This window comes from Camellia sinensis, chromosome 7, assembly GCF_055761805.1.
Source record: "Camellia sinensis isolate YWXY chromosome 7, ASM5576180v1, whole genome shotgun sequence".
Taxonomy (NCBI): Eukaryota; Viridiplantae; Streptophyta; class Magnoliopsida; order Ericales; family Theaceae; genus Camellia; species Camellia sinensis.
Window position 1 is genome coordinate 99,679,576 of NC_138967.1, and position 20,390 is coordinate 99,699,965.

General features: G+C 35.3%; 1 protein-coding gene across 11 annotated transcripts; it reads right to left on the reverse strand.

Annotated features, from left to right (window-relative positions):
- Nucleotides 1-4,959: 4,959 nt before the first annotated feature.
- LOC114311251 (pyridoxine/pyridoxamine 5'-phosphate oxidase 1, chloroplastic) lies at nt 4,960-19,853 on the reverse strand. 11 transcript variants are annotated; one of them, XR_014335781.1, is made up of 15 exons: nt 19,516-19,812; nt 19,375-19,413; nt 18,101-18,268; nt 17,908-18,013; nt 17,652-17,818; nt 17,268-17,510; nt 16,965-17,053; nt 12,659-12,709; nt 12,474-12,564; nt 11,225-11,329; nt 11,073-11,143; nt 10,296-10,391; nt 8,089-8,183; nt 6,296-6,729; nt 4,960-5,260 (listed from the first exon to the last, which is right to left on the reverse strand). XR_014335781.1 is itself a non-coding variant. In XM_082878856.1 (14 exons), exons 1-13 carry the CDS (start codon nt 19,648-19,650, stop codon nt 8,117-8,119), a joined length of 1,428 nt encoding a protein of 475 aa, XP_082734982.1. In that variant the 5' UTR covers nt 19,651-19,812; the 3' UTR covers nt 4,960-5,260; nt 8,089-8,116. The 11 variants fall into 11 exon arrangements, 2 of the variants coding, with proteins under 2 accessions (XP_082734982.1, XP_082734981.1); XR_014335780.1 differs by having other exon boundaries at nt 8,078-8,183; XR_014335779.1 differs by having other exon boundaries at nt 8,065-8,183.
- Between the last annotated feature and the right edge of the window lie 537 nt (nt 19,854-20,390).

The following is a 20,390-nucleotide window of genomic DNA, read 5'->3' on the forward strand; positions in this document are numbered from 1 at the left end:
ATCTAAAACATGTGAGGGGTCGGGTTCATATTTGTGAAGCATTGAGATGTGGAACACGTCATGTATCCTAGATAATTGTGGAGGCAAAGCAAGACGATAGGCAACCTCTCCCACTCGTTCGATGATATCAAAGGGATTGATGAATCTAAGTGATAACTTCCCACTTTCCAAATCTCATCAAACCTTTCCTAGGAGATATTTTCAAAACTACATAGTCACCTACTTCAAAGGATAAAGGTCGTCTTCTTCTATCTGCATAGCTCTTTTGCCGACTTTGTGCTGTGGCCAACCTCTTCCAAATGAGAGCTATCTTTTATGTAGTCTCACGAACTAAATCTGGGCCAAGCATGGCGTGAATCTCCTACTTCGGTCCAACACAGGGATGATCTACAAGGACACCCATACAATGCCTCAAAAGGCACCATCCCAATGCTAGCTTGAAACTGTTGTTATAGGCAAACTTAACTAATGATAGATATTTCTTCCATGACCCTTCGAAATCTAGCACATAGGCCCCCAATATGTCTTCTAGAATTTGAATTGTGCGCTCAGACTGACCATCAGTTTGAGGATGGTAAGCTACTAAAGGTCAATTGAGTTCCCATGATGGTTTGCAAACTCTGCCACAACCGTGCGGTGAAGCAAGGATCCCTATCCGAGACAATACTTACTGGAACCCCATGAAGCCGAACGACCTCCCTAACATACACTTTTGCTAAATAATCAACTACGTCTCCCATGCACATCGCAAGAAAATGTGCTGACTTGGTTAGTCGGTTTACTATGACCCAAACAGTGTCATTACCCTTCAGAGTTCTAGGGAGACCTAAAACAAAATCCATAGTGATATGTTCCCATTTCCATTTAGGTACAGGTAAGGGTTGTAACAGCCCAACTGACCTTTGATGCTTCGCTTTGACTTGTTGACAAGTTAAGCATTTAGACATAAATAGAGCTACATCCTTCTTCATACCCTTCCACCAAAATTGATGACTTAAGTCGCGATACATTTTTGTACCTCCAGGGTGAACAGCAAGACGAGAGTGATGAAATTCTCGTAGTACGTCATCTCTACAAGATTGTGGAACGAAAAGACGATCTACATATCGAATACTTGAGTCGGAATGCACCCTTAGCCCTTTTTCTTGAGTCGGAATCTTCTTTTACTTGTAAGATTTTCTCTCTAATAGCCTCCCCTTCTAGACCATTTTGTTGTACTTCTAAAACTCGTGTAATTAATGTTGGCTAAGCCAAAACTAAAAACAAGATAGCTTCACTAGGTGATCCGTTAAGTTGTACATCAAACTCATTTAGATCACCCAACATCTTCCACTCCCTCATGGCAAGGCTAGCAATCGTACTCATAGACTTTCTACTTAAGGCATCGACAACTACGTTTGCCTTTCCTGGGTGGTAGTGCAATTCAAAATCGTAGTCTTCTATATACTTCATCCACCTTTGACGTAAGTTCATATCTTTCTGAGAAAACAAATACTTGAGGCTCTTATGATCAGCAAAGACATCAAATTTCTCTCCATAAAGATAGTGTCTCCAAAGCTTCAAAGCAAAGATGACTGCTACTAATTCAAGATCGTGAATGAGTAGTTCCTCTCGTGAGTTTTCAATTGATGAGAACCGTAAGCTACAACTTTGCCCTCTTGTATCAAAACGCATCCCAAACCCTCTCTAGAAGCATTACAATAGACTGTATAACCTCTTCCTCTCTCCGAAATAATCAGGACGGGTGTAGTAGTTAATCTAGCCTTTAATTCTAAAAATGATTTCTCACATGCATCATTCCAAACGAACTTCACCCCTTTTCTAGTTAATTTAGTCAAAGCGGCCGCTAAAGTAGAAAAATCCTTCACAAAATGCCTATAATAACCAGCAAGACCCAAAAAAGCTACGAATTTCGAAAACATTTCTAGGTCGTTCCCACTTCTGTACTGCTTCAATCTTAGAAGAATCCACAGTAACTCCCTCTCTCGAGACCACATGGCCCAGAAACTTCACCTCTGAGAGCCAAAATTCACACTTCTCATATTTAGCATACAACCGGTGTTCTCTAAGGAGTTACAGGACAATGTGAAGGTGCTTCTCATACTTCTCTTCAGAAGGCGAATAAATAAGGATATCATCTACAAAAACTACTACGAACTTATCAAGATAATCTCAAAAAACTCGATTCATTAAGTCCATGAAAGTAGTGGGAGCATTGGTCAAGCCAAACAGTATTACCAAAAATTCGTAGTGGCCATATTGAGTATGAAAAGCCATCTTAGGAATGTCCTCCTCCTTCACCCATAACTTATGGTAACCCGATCTTAAATCTATCTTCGAAAAACACCAAGAACCCTTAAGTTGGTCGAAAAAATCATTTATCTGGGTAAGGGGTATTTGTTCTTGATGGTGACCCTATTAAGCTTGAGATAGCCGATGCATAACCGCAACGAGTCGTCTTTCTTCTTAGCAAAGAGGGCTGGTGCTCCCCATGGCGAGATGCTAGGGCGTATAAAACCCTTGTCTAATAATTCTTGTAACTACTCCTTTAAGACAAGCAGCTCCGCTGAGGCAAATCTATATGGTGACATAGAAATGGGCATTGTTCTGGGCACTAAATCTATAGAAAACTCTACCTCACGATGAGGTGGTAATTCGATGAGGTCTTCAGGAAAAACATATGGATACTCATAGACTACCTTAGGAAATATCTCTTGTACAACATTATTCTCATCATCTACTATGGTTGCAAGAAGAAAACTAAGTTTGCCCCGAGTTCGTGGGTCATACAATGGTAACAACCCTCCATTAGCTCTATCCCCCAAAAAATAGAAACAATCCCCTCTTGCGATACACACCGTAACCCTTCTGCGGTAGCAATCTATAATAGCGTGATAAGAGGACAACCAGTCCATACCAAGGATAACATCAAAGCCTGACATTTCTAACAATGCGAGATTAAAAGGGAGTTGATGTTCAGCCACCTCAATTATACACCAATGACACCCCTGATCCAGAACGACTTGACCCCCAAATGGTGACTCAACCACAAGTGAAGACTTTAATCATTCTACCTTTAGGCCCAAAGTGGATGCAAATGCAGATGCTATAAATGAATGCAATGCCCTGGTATCTATCAATACGTTGACCCATGTGTTATAAATAAGATAGGTACCTCTCATCAATAATGGCCCGAATGACTGTTCAGAAACAGTAACAGCATAGACTCGTCCTTGGGGCCTCTGATCACCCCGATCACCTCTCAAAGTATTGGTTAGTTGCGTTGACTGCGCTGATGTGGCCCCTTATACTGCCCTCGATGTCTGCCTAGACTGAACAGGCTGGTAACTCTGTCTCCGACCCTGGCATTACAAATAACCCCCAGAATTTTGGGACCCTGAAGTGTTTCCCACTCCAATCAACTGAGGACAAGATCTCTTCATATGACCCGATTGTCTGCAATGGTAACACACAGGCAATTGACCCCTCCCTTGGGCTTGGCTTGGCTTAGAGAATGAGTTGGTTATTGATGGCTAGGATTCTATTTGCAGTCTGATGCCTTGTGACCTTGCTGGATACATCTAAAACAAGTAACACGGTAAGGACCCGCACTCCTCGAACTTCTCATGGAAACAGACCCCTATGATTTTGCTTGTTGGGGTGTGGACTGGGAAGATGAAGAAAATGAACCCTTAGATCTCTTAGAAGACCTCGTATCACCCTTAGATTCGGCATAACTCGATCTCTTGTGCTTCTACTTCGTTTCTTTGGCCTCTAGTATAATCTCTACGTGAGCCGCAACCTCCACCAGTCTGTCATATTCTTGGTACATTTTACCCATCACTTTCATCAAAATTTTGGGTCTTAATCTCTTCTCAAATTCCAAACACCGACGCTCTTCGGTCACTACAAGTTCGGGCGCAAAACAGGCTAGGCTAGTAAATGTGGCCTCAAATTCCACCACTGGTGTGTCTAACTGCCTCAGTTCTTCGAATTCCTTCCTCAACCTCTCCCTAGTTATGGGAGGCAAAAACTTCTCTTGGAAGGCCTGGGTGAATGCCTCCCAAGTATGCTCTACTCTGTGTTTGACAAACTTTCACCATTAACCGGCCTCCCCTTTTAATTGGTACACCACTAATGCCACCCGAAGCTCCCCATCTCAAATATCTAGGATGTCAAATGACTTAATAATCTACTCCAACCATTCGTTTGCCTTCATTGGATCAAGCCCACCACTAAGTTCAGCGGGGTTAGAACGGAAAAATTCCTTCTTCAAGAAGCTAACTCGAGTTTTCCCTTCAATTGTCGTCGCCGCTTGCTCAGCTTAGAGTATTTCCATGGACTCACGAAGAGCCCCTGCCATCTCCCGGGCTAATGCCACCATCGCATCTTGGGCCGATGGAGCGGCTGCATCATTTTCCCCTACCCTTTCTTCTTGGGAAAGAAGATCTTGTTGTGCCGGCATATCCCTGCGACCTCTACGGGGCCTATCTTGACCTCTTCCTTGTCCCAACATCCTATATACAGCTATAGAAGAAAACAAATTAACTCAAAGCCTAAGCATCACAAGCCAACTCACACGTCACACAGGCGACTTAAACACATAAAGCGCACAGGAGTTACTCTCCCAAGATTCTGAGTAGTCCCATGGCACTCAAAGATTTCCTAGTAGAAAAAGCATTGATTAGGTGCTTTTTCAAAAGGGTTTCAATGATTGCAACAGACACAAGAGCTTAACTCCATACCCACATAATCACAAAAACAATTAAGACACACAAGACAATCTAGCATTCTCTCCTAACACGAAAGCCCTATGCGGCAAAGCCGCTTCCCAAAAGCTTCAGATATTCAAATCCGGTTAGCTCTGATACCAATTTGTAACGCCCTGGAAGAACCTTTCTGATCTCGTTCACTAGGCGTTCCCATCATATAATGCATACAAATTAAAAATATAAGTAGTAACAAGAAACAACATTCCTTTCATCTCTTTTCCATTGAACTATTTCCCAAAATTTACAAAGTCATCTCATTACATCCCAGGCAAAACAAAACAGCCCAACAGGAAAGAAACATATACAATAATTAAGTCCAGGAGGACTTCCTTCCAAAATATATCTTTTACTACATTAACACACAAGTCAACATTTAATTACAATCATTATAGCCAAACTCAACAAAACTTCGAAAGACATGTCATCGAACACCAAAAGGATTCCTTTTTATCAATGTCATCACTTGATGGGTACTTCATCTTCATTTCCTGAAATTGTTAGCTTTGGGGTGAGCATAAGCTCAGTAGGTGATGAATTTAACAGGTTATATTATCAATTGAAAAACATATGATCATGCCATGCAACATTTAAAATATAGCGATGAAGATGTATATAAGTGTCTATGTATGTGAGTGAAAACATGCAATGCATGAAATTTGCTCAATCTTTCCACATTATCCATGGGTGGTAAATATACTATGACAATCCAAGTGAGAGCCGAAAGTTAAAACATACATATATAGATATAAGTTTGTATCCTGAAAATAATCTCACATTTGTCGACTCCAAAAATGGCGGGCTCGTGGACACCCAAAAATATTTTCCCACATTCGTCCGGCGATATGCACAGATAGGGCAATTGAGCACCTTGACTCCCCGCGCAAGTGCCAATTACAATACACAACTCAAACTCAACCCGACTCACTACTCGGACTCATTGACAATTTACCCCTTTACAACCTTTTAACCTTCATTCCATCATAATGTCAAGAGAGAATGAAAAATGTATATGATGCATGAATTTAGAAATCTTTGATTTTCCCTAAGATGATCCCAAATCATAACAATTCAATACTTCTCACATCAATAATGAAGGATACCTCATTAACAATCCTCATCATCATCAAGGTTTATATAGAGGAAGAGCTTCAACTTTTACATTTCACTCTTAAAGTTAAGTAAATACATTCAATTTCATGTTTTTGAAACCAATTGAGCAAAATCCCTCTTAGCTGAACAAGTCTCAAAACTAGGGTTTATGAAAAATTTGAAATTTTCTCTCTAATGTAAAAATTGGAGATCAATTCTCGTCATCAACTACAATAATCTTCAATAATAAACATAATTGCACCCATAACCATAGAATGTTACCCACATTTTTTCCAAATCACTTACAAGCAACACAAATCCATACATACATACATACATACATATGTATATATATATATGCAACATGGATAACTAATGAAATTACCATATAAGACATTCAAATTGAAGATATAGCGAGTTAAAGACACCCCTACCTCGAAATTGGAAGATGGGGTTGTGAATCACACTCGAAACATCGATGATCTAGCGAAGCAATCAGTAGAAATGTTGATCTAGACTTCCTTTCAACTTTTCTTGGATGATTTTGAGGGGATCTTGGGTTGAAGTTAGAGAAATTTAGGGTTTGTGGGCTTGGGTTGAGGGAGAGTAGATATGAAAAAGTGGCGAGAAAATGAGTAAGAATTAACTTTTAAGTCAGCTATCCCCGACATAGCGCTTGAGCGCAACTTCCTTCGCTCAAGCGAATAACACAATTACGAAGGGATAGCTTGAGCAATCATTTCACCGCTCGACCGAAAAATATGAAGTCCCAGAAGTTTTACAGAGCTACAGTAAAAATACTTGGAGCATGCATTCTACGCTGGAGCGGTCCCGCCTACAAAACAACCAACTCCTGGGAGCTAAAGATCTACATGAAAAACCCAAGTGTCACATTACTAAACAAATACATGGAATGGAATTAAACAAAAGCAAAGCCTCCATCTTCATTATAAAGAGAAAAGTACTCTATTCAACTCCTTTTCAGCTTTCCTCTTTTTATTATTGTTATTATTGTAATTATTTTTATGACACAACTCCAACCAATCCATCCTATCATTCAATACACAGTCTTATGAATAAACTCTTAATATACGCAATCACAAACAAAACATACGTATCAATTGAGTTTGATTTTGTGTCCCATTCTCTCTTATCAAATTGAAGAACGAAAAAAAAATAATAATCATCAAGTTGAATCAATCCTATTATAATCCAATGATGTTGTCGATTAAGTTCGACTGTTTTGTGTCTCCTCCTCTATTAAGTGAAAGACAAGAATGAAAAAAAAAAAAAAAAAAATGAAGGGAGAATCAAGAAGTTGAATCAATAATGCAACCAAATACTGATTCAATATGCTTAGGGTTTTTTTCAATTTTCATTATTTTTCCCTTAAAAATATCCCAAAAAATTCAATTAAAAAAAGTTCTAAAAGGCCGGTTCCACATGACCCATGAAAGCAGGTATGCTGCCGTAACTATCATAATTTTCCATGCTCCTTCCAATTAAACTCTGGCTAAAATGTAAGGTGGAAAGGGGGTTGTACAAATCCTACTATATGTTCACCAGGTACACATCATCAACACCTCTTATCCTTTGGAAGCATGAAATTAAAAAGTTTGTGTTCTTAAACTGAGGGCTAAGGTCTAAAGACTATGTGAAGACAAACATGATGAATTCTGTGAAGTATGGTTCCATTCCATGGCAAGAAACAAGCCACAACCACAGGTTGGGCTACCCACCAAGTTAAGATGATCATTTGACCCAAATATTGATCAAAGATAAAATTTACATTATGTCATTTCATTGTTTCCCTGTTCAATTAGGAGATTCTATCTGCTACTATCAAACCATTGATATATCCTATAGTATTGGGAATCTGTTGGGCTAAAAAATTACCAAAAGTTCCTCATTTCGTATATATTGATTGGTTGATAAATCTCCAAAATGAGATGAAAGATATATAACCCTACTCATGCCACTTGCACAAAAGGAATGTTTGCTATCCCAACAGATTAAAATTGTAAATTATATTCCTGTGTTCCCTTCATGCAAAATGTACTAGTTGAATTGCATCATGTATAGAATGAATTTCAAAGTGACACCAATATTGCATCAAAGATATACATCCACATAAATTACTGATATTGCAAATGCATGTCTCTTGCTACTTACAGAAAGAGAGGGAAAAAAAATGGGAGCTAACATGGAAAAGATACCAGCAACGAACTTCATAATGAAGATGCTGACAATACTAGTCAGGGGGCCAACCGATCAATTTTCCATAATCTTTTTCCATCAACCACTTCAGGAGTATATCGTATCCTGTCAAAGGATAAAATTGCACATTACAATTGACATCAACTATCGTGTGAAGAAACAAAAGTTATTTGAGGTCCTTCCCCATGCGTAAATTCCGTTCAATATGAAACTCATCTTGTAATTATTGGATAGCATATTTGTATCTCGGAAAACATCTACACTTTTCATGTATGACAAAGAAGCAAAAATAATAAATACTTGGAAATTTTCCAAAGAATCTGTTTGGTTGGGTTTTCACAATTTGTTTTTTGAAATTTTTTCAAAAACTAGTTAGGTAATAAAAAATGAAAAGATAGAAAACACTCATTTATTTTCATATGGTTCTCTTTTTTGGAGTGGAAATAAAATTTGAAAATTCAAGAATATCTTTTTTTGGTATTTGTTTTTGTCAAACTAGTTTCAAAGAGTAAATTACACTTCGCACCCCTGCATTTTACACCAAATCTCACTTTGGTTCCTACGCGTGAAATTATAACAGTCAACCCCCTGTACTTTTGGTCAAGTGTCGATATTCCCCTTCTGTTACTCCATTGTTTAAGTCTTTAACAGAATCCCGTCATGTCACAAGCATATGACTATGAAATGAGGGCAAAGGAAGAAAATCACCCCCATTTCTTGCCTATACACATTTCGTCCCAAAATTTACATCAAATTATAACTATATTTAGCTAAAACAAAATGCAGATTGTGAATGGTTAAGGAGATGAACTAGGGTTTTGTAGAAACTAATATCATGAAGCTCTGTTTTCCACAGTAACACTCCATCTCTTCCTCTTTCTTTCTCTGCTGCAATTGTTATTTTAAAAACCCTATTTTCTTGCATCTTCATCCTATTTTTAGCATATGAACATATATATTGTATTATATAACTCTCACATGCTTATCATGTGAGACAAAGTGTGTATTGGTGGAAAATGGGGATGGTTTTCCTCTCTTGCCTTCATTACGTAGTCACATGTTTGTTACATGACTGGATTTTGTTAAAGAATTAAACAATAGAGTAACAAAAGGACATTGACACTTGACCAAAAGAGCAGGGAGTTGACTGTCACGATTTTGTGTACGAGCCAAAGTGGGATTTGGTGCAAAATACAGGGGTGCAAAGTAAATTGCAATTTACTCCATTTTTAATTTTTCAAAAAACTAGTTCCGAAAACTCAATCAAACAATAAATTTGGAAAATAAATGAGAATTAAATTGAGTAATTTAATCAGCAAAGTTATTTTTATTAGAGACTCAATTGAGTTGCTTTTTTTTAAAGAAAAAAAAAAAAAAAAAAAAAAAAACCTTTCCCATGTTCTAAACAATAATATTTGTCCACCTTTAGAATTTGAGTAACTTACATGTAGATCTTAATAAGTAGACTTATTATCTAATAGGTCCTATGATAATTAATGGTCTTTTTCTTTTTTTTTCTTTTTTTGATAAGTATAATTAATAGCGTTTTTCATCAAACGCTACTAAAAAACGTCACTAATTGTTCATTTTAGTGACAATTTGAAAATTTTATCATAAAAAATGTCACTAATCATAAGTTTCAATAATAATTTTAAAAAAAAAATCGTCACAAAAAAAGTCGCTAATTTTTAACTTTCAACGACAGTTTGAAAATTTGATCACAGAAAAACATCACTAATTGTAAGTTTTGGCAACAATTTATAAAAACCGTGACAAAAAAAATCATTAATTGTCAATTTTTAGTGACATACAAAAAATTATTTTTAACAACGATTTTACTAGAACCTATTGGTAGTTTACCCTTAGAATTTTGAATTCAATGTTTCTTCCTAAATATTCTCTGAGACCAAACAAAGAATCTCCTCAAGATTCTTCTAAAGTTTCCGAACTTCTTCAAATCTTTTTTGACACTGCTTCCTATAGGTTTTCCATTAACTTTCTCAATTAATACCATCTCCTGTATTTTTCTCAATCACACCAAGGGGTGTTTCATATTAGTGTCTTAATTTTGTTTACCAAACTGGATCCATCAAAAAAGTTCAAGGATCAAACATGATATTATACAAGTCAGTAACACCAAATTTCAAACTGGATCCTTCTTATGCCCAATAGATCAATCATACCAAATTTTCTCAAGAGGACTGGGATAAAAGTTACCTATCGTGCAGGCGTGATTGTTGTCCTTGCCAAAATTCAAAAATCTCCGGTTTAAGCCTGTATCCTCCCCATTGCTTGGGTTTGGGAATTGGACTTCTACAGATCAAAGAATATATTATTAGAATTTTTTGCATGGAGCTAGGAGTCTTAGTTCAGAATGAAAAAGAAAATTTAGTAGGCTTCAACTTCATAGAGGATAACAATGCAGAAATGACCCATTCTGTGATATGCAATCAAATAGTGGGATATAATATGTCTGCACATGCACACAAACAAATACATAGGTGCCATTGCTTGATGGACAGCATGCCTGTACCATTCCATTCTTCCTAGGCACCCACATTCAAGGATACAGGATAAGGTAGTGACCTTCAGTGTGTGTGTTTGCGTGCATGTACATATATATACAGAGAGAAGGGAAAGAGGGAACAGTGTATAAATAAAGCAGACAAAGGTTGCAACTGTGAAGTGAACCCCTCATTCAAAGAAAATCTTTTGTTCAGTTGGTAATGTAGAAACTGGACCATGGAAAAGTCTAAATAAAAAATGCATAGACACAAATCAGACATACATATACCCACACAGAAAGATATATATAATAAATATTTCTCTCATATGTTAATCATGGAACCTGGACTTAGGATAAAAACTAACATGTTTAGCAGAATGTTAGCACACAAATATTTATCAAAGTAGCTTCACAAGACACCCAAAAATTACACATTTGAATTTTTTTTTTTTTTTAAGATGTGAAAAATTACACATTTGATAACTGACCCGTCAGAGAATTTTGCCTCTAAGTCATTGTATTCTTGGCAGAGACTATGCCGTCCAGGAATTACAGTGCTCTGGAGAGAAGAATAAATAGGTTTAGCGGTTTATGAAGATATCATTTAATATACCTGGAAAGGAAAGAGTGGAAAAGAAACCTGCTTGCTAACTATTGCTCCAATTTGACTTCCTCGAGGACGGCTGTGGAAGTACTGCTCAGATTCCTCATCAGACACTTTCTCCACAAATCCTTCCACTCTTGCCTAGAAATCACATTATCATTTAATTTGGTCTTCAAAGTTGATTTTAAGAGGTATGGCGTAGGCCTCATTTGGGAACATATTTTTTAAAAAACTTTTTGGTTTTTTGGCTAAAATATGATGTAAAAAAAAAAAAAAACAAGTATGTTTGAGATGACTTTTTAGTTTTTAATGAAAAGATGTGCAAAAAAAAGTAGAAAGAAAATAGAATCTTCGACTTTTAGGTACAGGTTGTTGGCATTTTGATTTTTTTAGTGACTTTATAACTTTTAGACTAAAAAGTGATGTTGCCAAACGAGGCCTATGTATTCTTATCATCATAACTATTATCACTATAAACAAAAAAACATTTGATAATTGAAGAGATATGAATTATTAGGTTAATAAACTTTTTCCTGAAAACCAATGATTTTCACAGTTTAGTGCAATGTTCATACTCATCCATGGTATTATGGGCAGCAAAATTAATGGTATTATGGCAATTCAACACAATATGCCCTCCTCAACCATAATTTCCCCTTTCCTTTTTGGAGGTCTAACCCTAAGTGTAAAGTTCCATTTTTCTTGTTGAAGTAAGTAGCTATGTTAAATGCCCTAGCTAGGGCAGCATCTCAATATTATTCAGCCAAAAGCCATTGCCAGCTTCCTGTTTATACTAACTAAAAAATTAAATAGATAGACAAGCAAAGCGACATTTTTCTTTTCCCAGATGAGAACCTATATTTCGAATTTAGGGAAAGAGGGAGAGACCACTATAAAACCCATTACAAATCCTCTGTAAAACCCAAACTATAAATCCAAACTGAACCCAACACGAATCCTCTGTAGAAAATCAAGATTCCTATAATTTTATCCAGATAATCCATACAAATTAGAGATTTGAGCTATTTACTCACAACAATCAGTCAGATCAGATCTCTATTTCAAAAATAGAGATCATGATTCCAAAATGAAAAGAATTTATTTAACCACCATTTGTCTATTCAAACAAGGCTTAAGATAGAAAACACATCATTACAAGTCCAAGGCAAATTAAAAAACATTTTCTATAAGGAACATGAACATAAAAGCACTCTACTTACAGACCCGTTTGCTTTATAATTGTTTGATGGAAATTAAAAAGAAAGGGGGGGGGGAACAAGTTTACCTGGCGATGTAGACCATCCCAGTAAAATAGCAGTGACGCATTAGGATTTTCAGATATTTCAAGAGCCTTTTGGCTTTCATAGTTGGTGTACCTGCATGATGAAATAATACAAATGAAAATAATCAGCATTTAAAAAAACAATCTTAACTATAATCATTATGGAAAAGTCAAAGTTGATCTCTAACCAGACAAAACCATCTTTATCAACTCCTTTTAGCAATACCATACGTGACGAACTGCATTAAAGAATAACATGATGTGTGGTAAATTTGAAATGGTCAACAAATTTTACTAAAAAAATAATGCATTATCCATCTAGACGTTTAAAATTATACTTCATCAAAACAACAAATTATGAATATCATCACATCATGATATACTTCTGCGGAGACAGTGGATGAAACTGGAATAATATTGTTGGTACATAGATTTCAACCAAATTTATGTTAAAATTTCAAATACGGTCAATCAATCAATGACACGTATAGAGCCTATGATAGGAATGTTGTAGGTTATCACTTCCTTCAAGGATCAATATGATCCATTGCAGTGCATAAATAAAACAATTTCGTATCTCAATACGTTATTCAAGATACTGAAATGACACGTGGAGCCTACAAAGGATGACACTTGTAGAACCTACAGCAAGGACACCACATGGGTAAGAATTCAAAGGATCAATACGGTTAATCAGATAGACGATTAATTAGATATGGTTACACCTAAATTCAGATGGTGCTATCATTCAAAATTTAAATGGCGTTATCATTCAATTTGAAATTCAAATTGAGGATGCGGCACTCTTATCACTTGGATGGCCCTCTATAAATATAAGGGACCATCACACGAGGGAGGATCAAAAATCAGAAGTTAGAAGATCAGAGAGAGAGAGAGAGAGAGAAATTAAGAGATAAAGAAGTCATTACAAGAAAGAAGTCAAGAGCTTACACTACACTACAAGCATCTGATACGATAGCGAGCATTAGGTAAAGGGTTCCAAACCTAACTATTGTGTTTTGTATCTAAGGGTTCTAAATCCCTACAATTTCAATAAAATATTTTTTTTCCTTAATTTGTCTTCTGCTCACTTTTTGTTCTTCAATAATTGGAGGTTTCATTTAAATAAAATGTGTAATTAACGACATGAAATGCAAATCGAAAATAGGAACCTACTATTCAAATAATCAACACTGTTTAGTCCAAAAACCAAATAGTGGACATTTGTAACATGAATTTTGAAATGTGTTGAAACACTTCACGTTTCAAAATTTGTGTCTACAAATATAAAAAAGATCTTTCCTACCTATCCACTATGTTAAATAACACATATATCACAATCCAAATGTGACATAATTTGGCAACTTTAAAACTTACAGACATATTTCAAGAATGTGATTATTCAAATCAAATCTAACAAATATGACACCTCAAATTTATCAATTTTGGTATGATCATGAATCATATTGCTAAGAACAGGCAAAGATTACATAACCCTAACAACAATGTCTCAAAAGAGGGAAATAAATAAATAAATAAAATTAAAATTAAAAAAAAATAAAAACACATCTTTATAGATATATGAATCTTCTATGCTCCATAATGGATCTCAAGTGCAATGTGATAAAGCATAAATAAACAAAGGCGAATTACACTAATAGTCCTTATAGTTTGGGACTCGTGTCAATTTGGTCTTTGATTTTTCAATTGTAATAGATTTGATCCTGAATTTTGAATCTTGTTCCAAATAAGGACAATTGAAGATATCATTACTCAATTTCAAGGGCAATCAATTTCATGAAATAGAAACTAATTTGATAAAAATAAATGTCAAAAAAATATTTTTCAATTTTTAAAAATAATTTCTACTCACTAAAGATAAAATTATGTAAAATTGAAAAATTTTTTAGACATTTATTTTTTTTTTACCAAATTAATTTTTATTATGAGTTTAGATGATGATCATGTAATGGGTGTTTGTTAGGCTTTTAATATATAATCAATATATTTAATATATAAAATATTTTTAGTTTTGAATTTTTTGATTTAATGGATTGGTTTAATAATGATATCAATATTGTCACCATATTTGACTTTTGAAAAAATAGAAACTAATTTAATGAAAATAAAAATAACTACCCATTACATGATCATCATCCAAACACATAATAAAAATTAATTTGGTAAAAACAATAAATAAATAAATAAATGTCTAAAAGATTTATCAATTTTACATAATTTTATCTTTAGTGAGTAGAAATAATTTTTAAAACTTCAAAAATATTTTTTTAACATTTATTTTTGTCAAATTAGTTTATATTTTATCAAATTGACGACTTTGCCCTTGAAATTGAGCAAAGGTATCTTCAATTGTTATTATTTGAAACAAGATTCAAAATTCATGGTCAAATGTGTCACAATTGAAAAGTCGGGGACCAAAAAGGCCCAAACTATAGGGACCGTTAGTGTAATTCTCCCAATAAACAAATAACAGAATCAGAAGAACCCATTTAGGAGCAAACAAAAAAATAAGAACAGGTTACTTCTTCGAAGAACATGGGTACTTCAGCTATTTAGAACTTAGTAGCAAGAATCATTCAACTTGCTCACGATTCTTCCTCAAAAGCGCGATTCTGCGCTTCATCGCGAGTTTGATGCGAGAGAAACGCGAATCTGATCGATTTCAAAATACAGAAGAGACGAAATAGCCCTAAATACAGAAGAAACGAAAGAGAAGAGAGCAAGGAGAACCTGGTCACCTACTTCCCTCTGGTCGCCGGCTTCGATCACGCGCCAATCGATTCTTCACTCTCGATCTCATCTCTCGATTGACCTCGTCTCTGTCTCGCGCCAATCGATTCTTCGATCTCGTCTCTCGATCGATCTTCTCTATCAATCTCCTCCTCTCTCAATCGATCCATCTCTTCTTCTCTCTCTCTCTCTCTCTCTCTCTCTCTCTTTCTGAGTCTCTTCTCTCTTGCTTTTTTTTTAATTTCTTTTGATTATAATATAATATTAAATAAAGAAGATGGGTTATAAATATATTTATTTTACCTTTATAAATATAAATGTAATGGGTTAATTTCTCTATTTATTTATTTTACCTTTATATGGTGTTTATCGACCTTAAGAAAGCATATGGCAGAGTGTCCCGGGATATAATATGGTGGGTGTTAGAGAAGAAAAGGGTGACAAAAGGTTACATTGACGTGATTAGGGACATGTATGAAGGGGTGGTGACTACTATTAGATCGCCAGCTGGAGAGACAAATGAATTTCCTATCACTGTAGGGTTACACCAAGGATCTACCTTAAATCCTTATCTTTTTGCTTTAGTTATGGACGAGTTGACGATAAATATTCAGGATGACGTGCCATGGTGCATGCTTTTTGCAGACGATATTGTGCTAGTGGATGAGACTAGAGAAGGAGTTAACACAAAATTAGAGATTTGGAGAAAAGCTCTTGAATCTAAAGGATTCCGGATAAGCAGAACTAAGACAGAATACATGGAGTGTAAATTTAGTAACAGTAACAATGAAAGCAGAGGAGAAGTGAAGATTGAGAACCAAGAATTGCCTAAGAGTGAACATTTTCGTTATTTAGGGTCGATTATCACAACAGCGGGAGAGATTAATGCAGATGTGGCCCATAGGATTAAGGCGGGATGGTGTAAGTGGAGAAGTGCGTCTGGGATATTGTACGATAAACGAATACCCACTAGACTAAAAGGTAAGTTTTATAGAACGGCTATTAGACCAGCTATGTTGTATGGGACGGAGTGTTGGGCAACCAAGAAACAACATGTAGATAAGATGAGTGTGGCTGAGATGAGGATGCTAAGGTGGATGTGTGGTAAGACTAGACAAGACAGGATTAGGAATGAGTGTATTCGAGAATGGGTAGGAGTAGCACCGATAGAAGATAAGTTGAGAGAGAATCGTTTGAGATGGTTTGGTCATATTCAACGGGGACCAACAGAGACAGTAGTGAAGAGATGCGATACTGTAACGGTAGATGGAAGTGTTAGGGGACGGGGTAGGCCTAGATTAACATTGACTAGCATTTTGAATAGAGATATGAATCTACTTAATTTGACTAATGAAATGGCTTTTGATAGGGCCGCGTGGAGAAGAAGGATTCATGTAGCCGACCCCATTTGATGGGACTTAAGGCTTGGTTTGGTTTGGTTTACCTTTATAAATATAAATGTAATGTGTTATATATATATATTAAATTAATGTTAATTTTTATATCTACAAAATAAATAAATTTTAATTCTAAGTAAAATCTAACAACACAAAACAAAATACAATTTATGATAATTATAATATATTTCAAATATGAATTGAAGAAAAGAATTATATCTCACAACACACGTTCCCCCGCTCCCGCTCCCGCTTCGTGCAACTAAGGTTCGGAAGTGTCCATGCAACTTCAATTACCATCAAGTATCAATGAATAAAGAAAACTAGTAAAATGAGAGAAACTTACGGTTTCCCATCTTTGCCAGCAGTTGATAAAGCCATAGCATTTGGTTCCTTCAAGCTTGCAGCCACTGCATCAGCAAACCATTTCTTGAACTGCAATACAACTAAATCCTTTATTGTGACAGAATGAAGGGGTTTTGCCAATGGATTTCACCAAATCACATAATACATCAATTTTCAAATATAAATTAAGCAATTTATACATCAGTATTGAAATAGCTTGCACATTAATCCTAGTAGTATCAAAAGTAGAAATAATCAGAAGTTAGACTAATGACCAACCCATCATTTTTTAAATAAAACATACCTGATTAAAGGGGTCATCCTCCACCTGATCCTCAAGAAACTCGGGAGAAATGTAGTTCTCTCTCAGAGCTGATATGTCAATTTGTGGAGGCTTTCCAATTCGGACACACATAGAAGTGCCAGGATATGGTGGAAGTTGAAGTTTATATTTATCTACAATAGATGGTGGAACAAATCTGCCACCTAGAAAGTGGTGTGGACCACAAAATCTCTTGGCACACAACTTTGGAGCTGTTAAAGAAACCTAGAGCATCATAAAGTTACATTGATGATGTGGTTGACTTGAGGTGAAGAAGTATAATTTTATGACAACATCAAATTATAACTATCAAATCAAACTGTCAAGTACAAGGTACACCAAAAGTTCCCATCAAAGTATATATACCAGCATGTCAGGTTTAATGCCTTCTCCGCTGATATCTCCTTCTTCAACATGCCACCCAGATGGAATATCTATGGAGACAACAACAGGTGATTCCTGATGCATTCGATGATGATTTTGAATAGATATCAGCCTTTGGATCAGAACATCAAAAGGAGGCCTTGGGGTACCTGAAGGATTTAAAGGTATAAATCAAAGAAGAGAGAGAGAGGGAGAGAGAGAGAGAGAGAGACTCAGAAACTGATAAAAAAGAAATTACCGCGAAATGAAAATCCAAACATTGCATCTACTAGAATATCAAAGTCATTTGATAGGTCCATGGACAGATCTTCAACCGAGAGGAAAGGAACACACAGTGATTCCAGCTACAAAATTACTACTATGAATAAGAACTTTAAAAATATATAATCTAACCTTTCACCAATATTTCAACTTCAGTCCCATTGCCATACCTGAGTCACTAGACCATCATAAAGAGGTTTAGGAGTACGCTTTGGATAACAAACAGATAGGTTATATCCAAAGTGATGCAGATGACGAGCAGCTACAAGACCATCACCACCATTGTTCCCAGGACCACAAATAGCAAGAACACGATTATACTCAGTTGATCTGTAGACCTGTCAAAAGATAGTAACACACACACACACCCAAAAAAAATCATGCAACTTAAATCGGGTTCTTAAATTTTTGAAAAAGTAAATATTTCTTGCTGAGAGAAAATTATGAACCATTAAGACCCCAACGATAGTAGCAGAGATAAGAGGGGAAAACCAAAGCACTATATCTCTCAACAACTAAGCAGCACAGGTACGGATACAGTTCAAGGATACTAAGATACAAACACGTTGACACAATAATTTTCAAAAAAAAATATGACACAAAAAGACAAGAAGAACACTATAACAAAAAATATATATATATTTTTCGATATGCATAAATGAAAATTAATTACCATTTCTTCATTTTTTACATTACAAATGCATTCATATTTTATTATATCATAATAGTAAGATATCATTTCCACATTATGCATATTGGAAAAGAAATGTGAACAAAAAGTCCTAACATCTATTTTACGAGTCTCTATTCATAAACAAATTGGAAGTCTTTGATTTTAGAATTCTTAACGTTGTATCTGGTTGGGGGATTTGAGAAGAAATTTGGAAAAGAAAAGAGAAAAGGTAGGTGAGATGTGAATAAAATATAACTACATTTCGCCTAGTTTCACACACAAAAGGTAGGTGAAATGTTCGCCTAGTTTCACACACATTTTCCTACAACTTTTCTAAATCCCTTCCCAAATCCCCCAACCAAACACAACGTAAATGATAAAATCTATAAGTCTAAAGGAGTGATTAATAGGTATAAATACACATTGTTTGTAGGGTAAAATCCACTTATCCTCCATGTGCCCCTGGTAGCACTTTACACTGTATTTTAAAAATAGCCACATACCTCCACACAATGGCAACTTCTACCCTTAACAGTAACAACCCTCAGCTACCCTTTCTTTCTCTCTTTTGTTCACAGATTATTTTTGTAGTCCCATATCAACCAATTAAATAACTAATACAAATTCCCTTTATAATCTAATTTCTAACTCTTTTTTTAACATAATTCCTAATTTATTTACATCTTTAATATCAAATACCCAACCTAGCAATTAATCACCTCTCGCCATTCAATTTCAGAGGAAGGAAACCCAAAAATGTTAAAAACTTACCTCCGCAATTGCAGTAGCAACACTCAAACCGGCCAATTCCTACAAATACCATGACGCCAAGCATCTTTAATAACAATTCAGTAACTACTATTGGATAGCTCAAGAAACAGAGCTGAATATTAAAATTGAAAACTAACTAACCATTAACTGATCGACACTGAAGCCAAGAGGACCCATGAGGATGTCATCGATCTCGGCTGCTTCTCGCTGAGACAGGTACGAAATAGAGTCCCAAGTGTTCAAGCTCTGCAGAGACGAAACAGGTCTACTGGCCATTCCTCACTTCCTCACCGGAGCTCGAACCCAACCCTAGAATCAATAGTCACTTGCTAGTTACATTAATCAGTTATTTATTGAAAATATTTTTATATTTTTTTGGTAGTTAATAAAAAAGAAACATTATGATGTATTTGGACAAAACTGAAATTTTATCAATGTGACTGTACTATTATCACCATTTTCACTTTCATCACCACACTACCATCACCACGGCTATTGTCACTTTTATGATTGTCATCACCGCCGTCTCGTCCCACCATCATGCCACCACCTCCACTTTCTTTCCACCGCCACCCCTAAACATAAAATAATATATTTTTTTCAAATAACATTTTTTTTTAAAAAAATTATATTAAAAAATATTTTCACCCAAACAAACAAAATCCTAATGATAAATTTTATAAGTATTAAAATATTAAATCATAATTGTTTTCATGATTGTGTAAATATTTTTCTAAAAACTAGTCATAGCGTTTAGTTTTAATTTTCTGAATTCAATTTTTTTTTAAATTGAATTTTTTGTTTTTCTTATTTTTTTGTTTTTAGTGAATATTTTAAAACATTTAAGCAACTTTTTATTATTTTAAATGTGCCTTACTTAAATGTATTTAAATAGTAAAATATTTTTTAAAAAATATTTTTAAAAATTAATAAATACACAAAAATACAAAAAATATATTGAATTTTTATTTTTTTATATTTTTGATATTTAGTAAATTTTTTAAAGTTTTTTGCAC

Bases quoted from the DNA above. Each gene is read 5' to 3' on its own strand.
- LOC114311251 (XM_082878856.1), bottom strand. From the start codon at position 19,650: ATGGCCAGTAGACCTGTTTCGTCTCTGCAGAGCTTGAACACTTGGGAC. The intron at 17,054-17,267 runs GTATGTTTTATT...GTTGTATTGCAG, and splicing joins AGGATGACCCCTTTAATCAG to TTCAAGAAATGGTTTGCTGA. The intron at 11,330-12,473 runs GTAAACTTGTTC...TGTGATTTCTAG, and splicing joins GGGATGGTCTACATCGCCAG to GCAAGAGTGGAAGGATTTGT.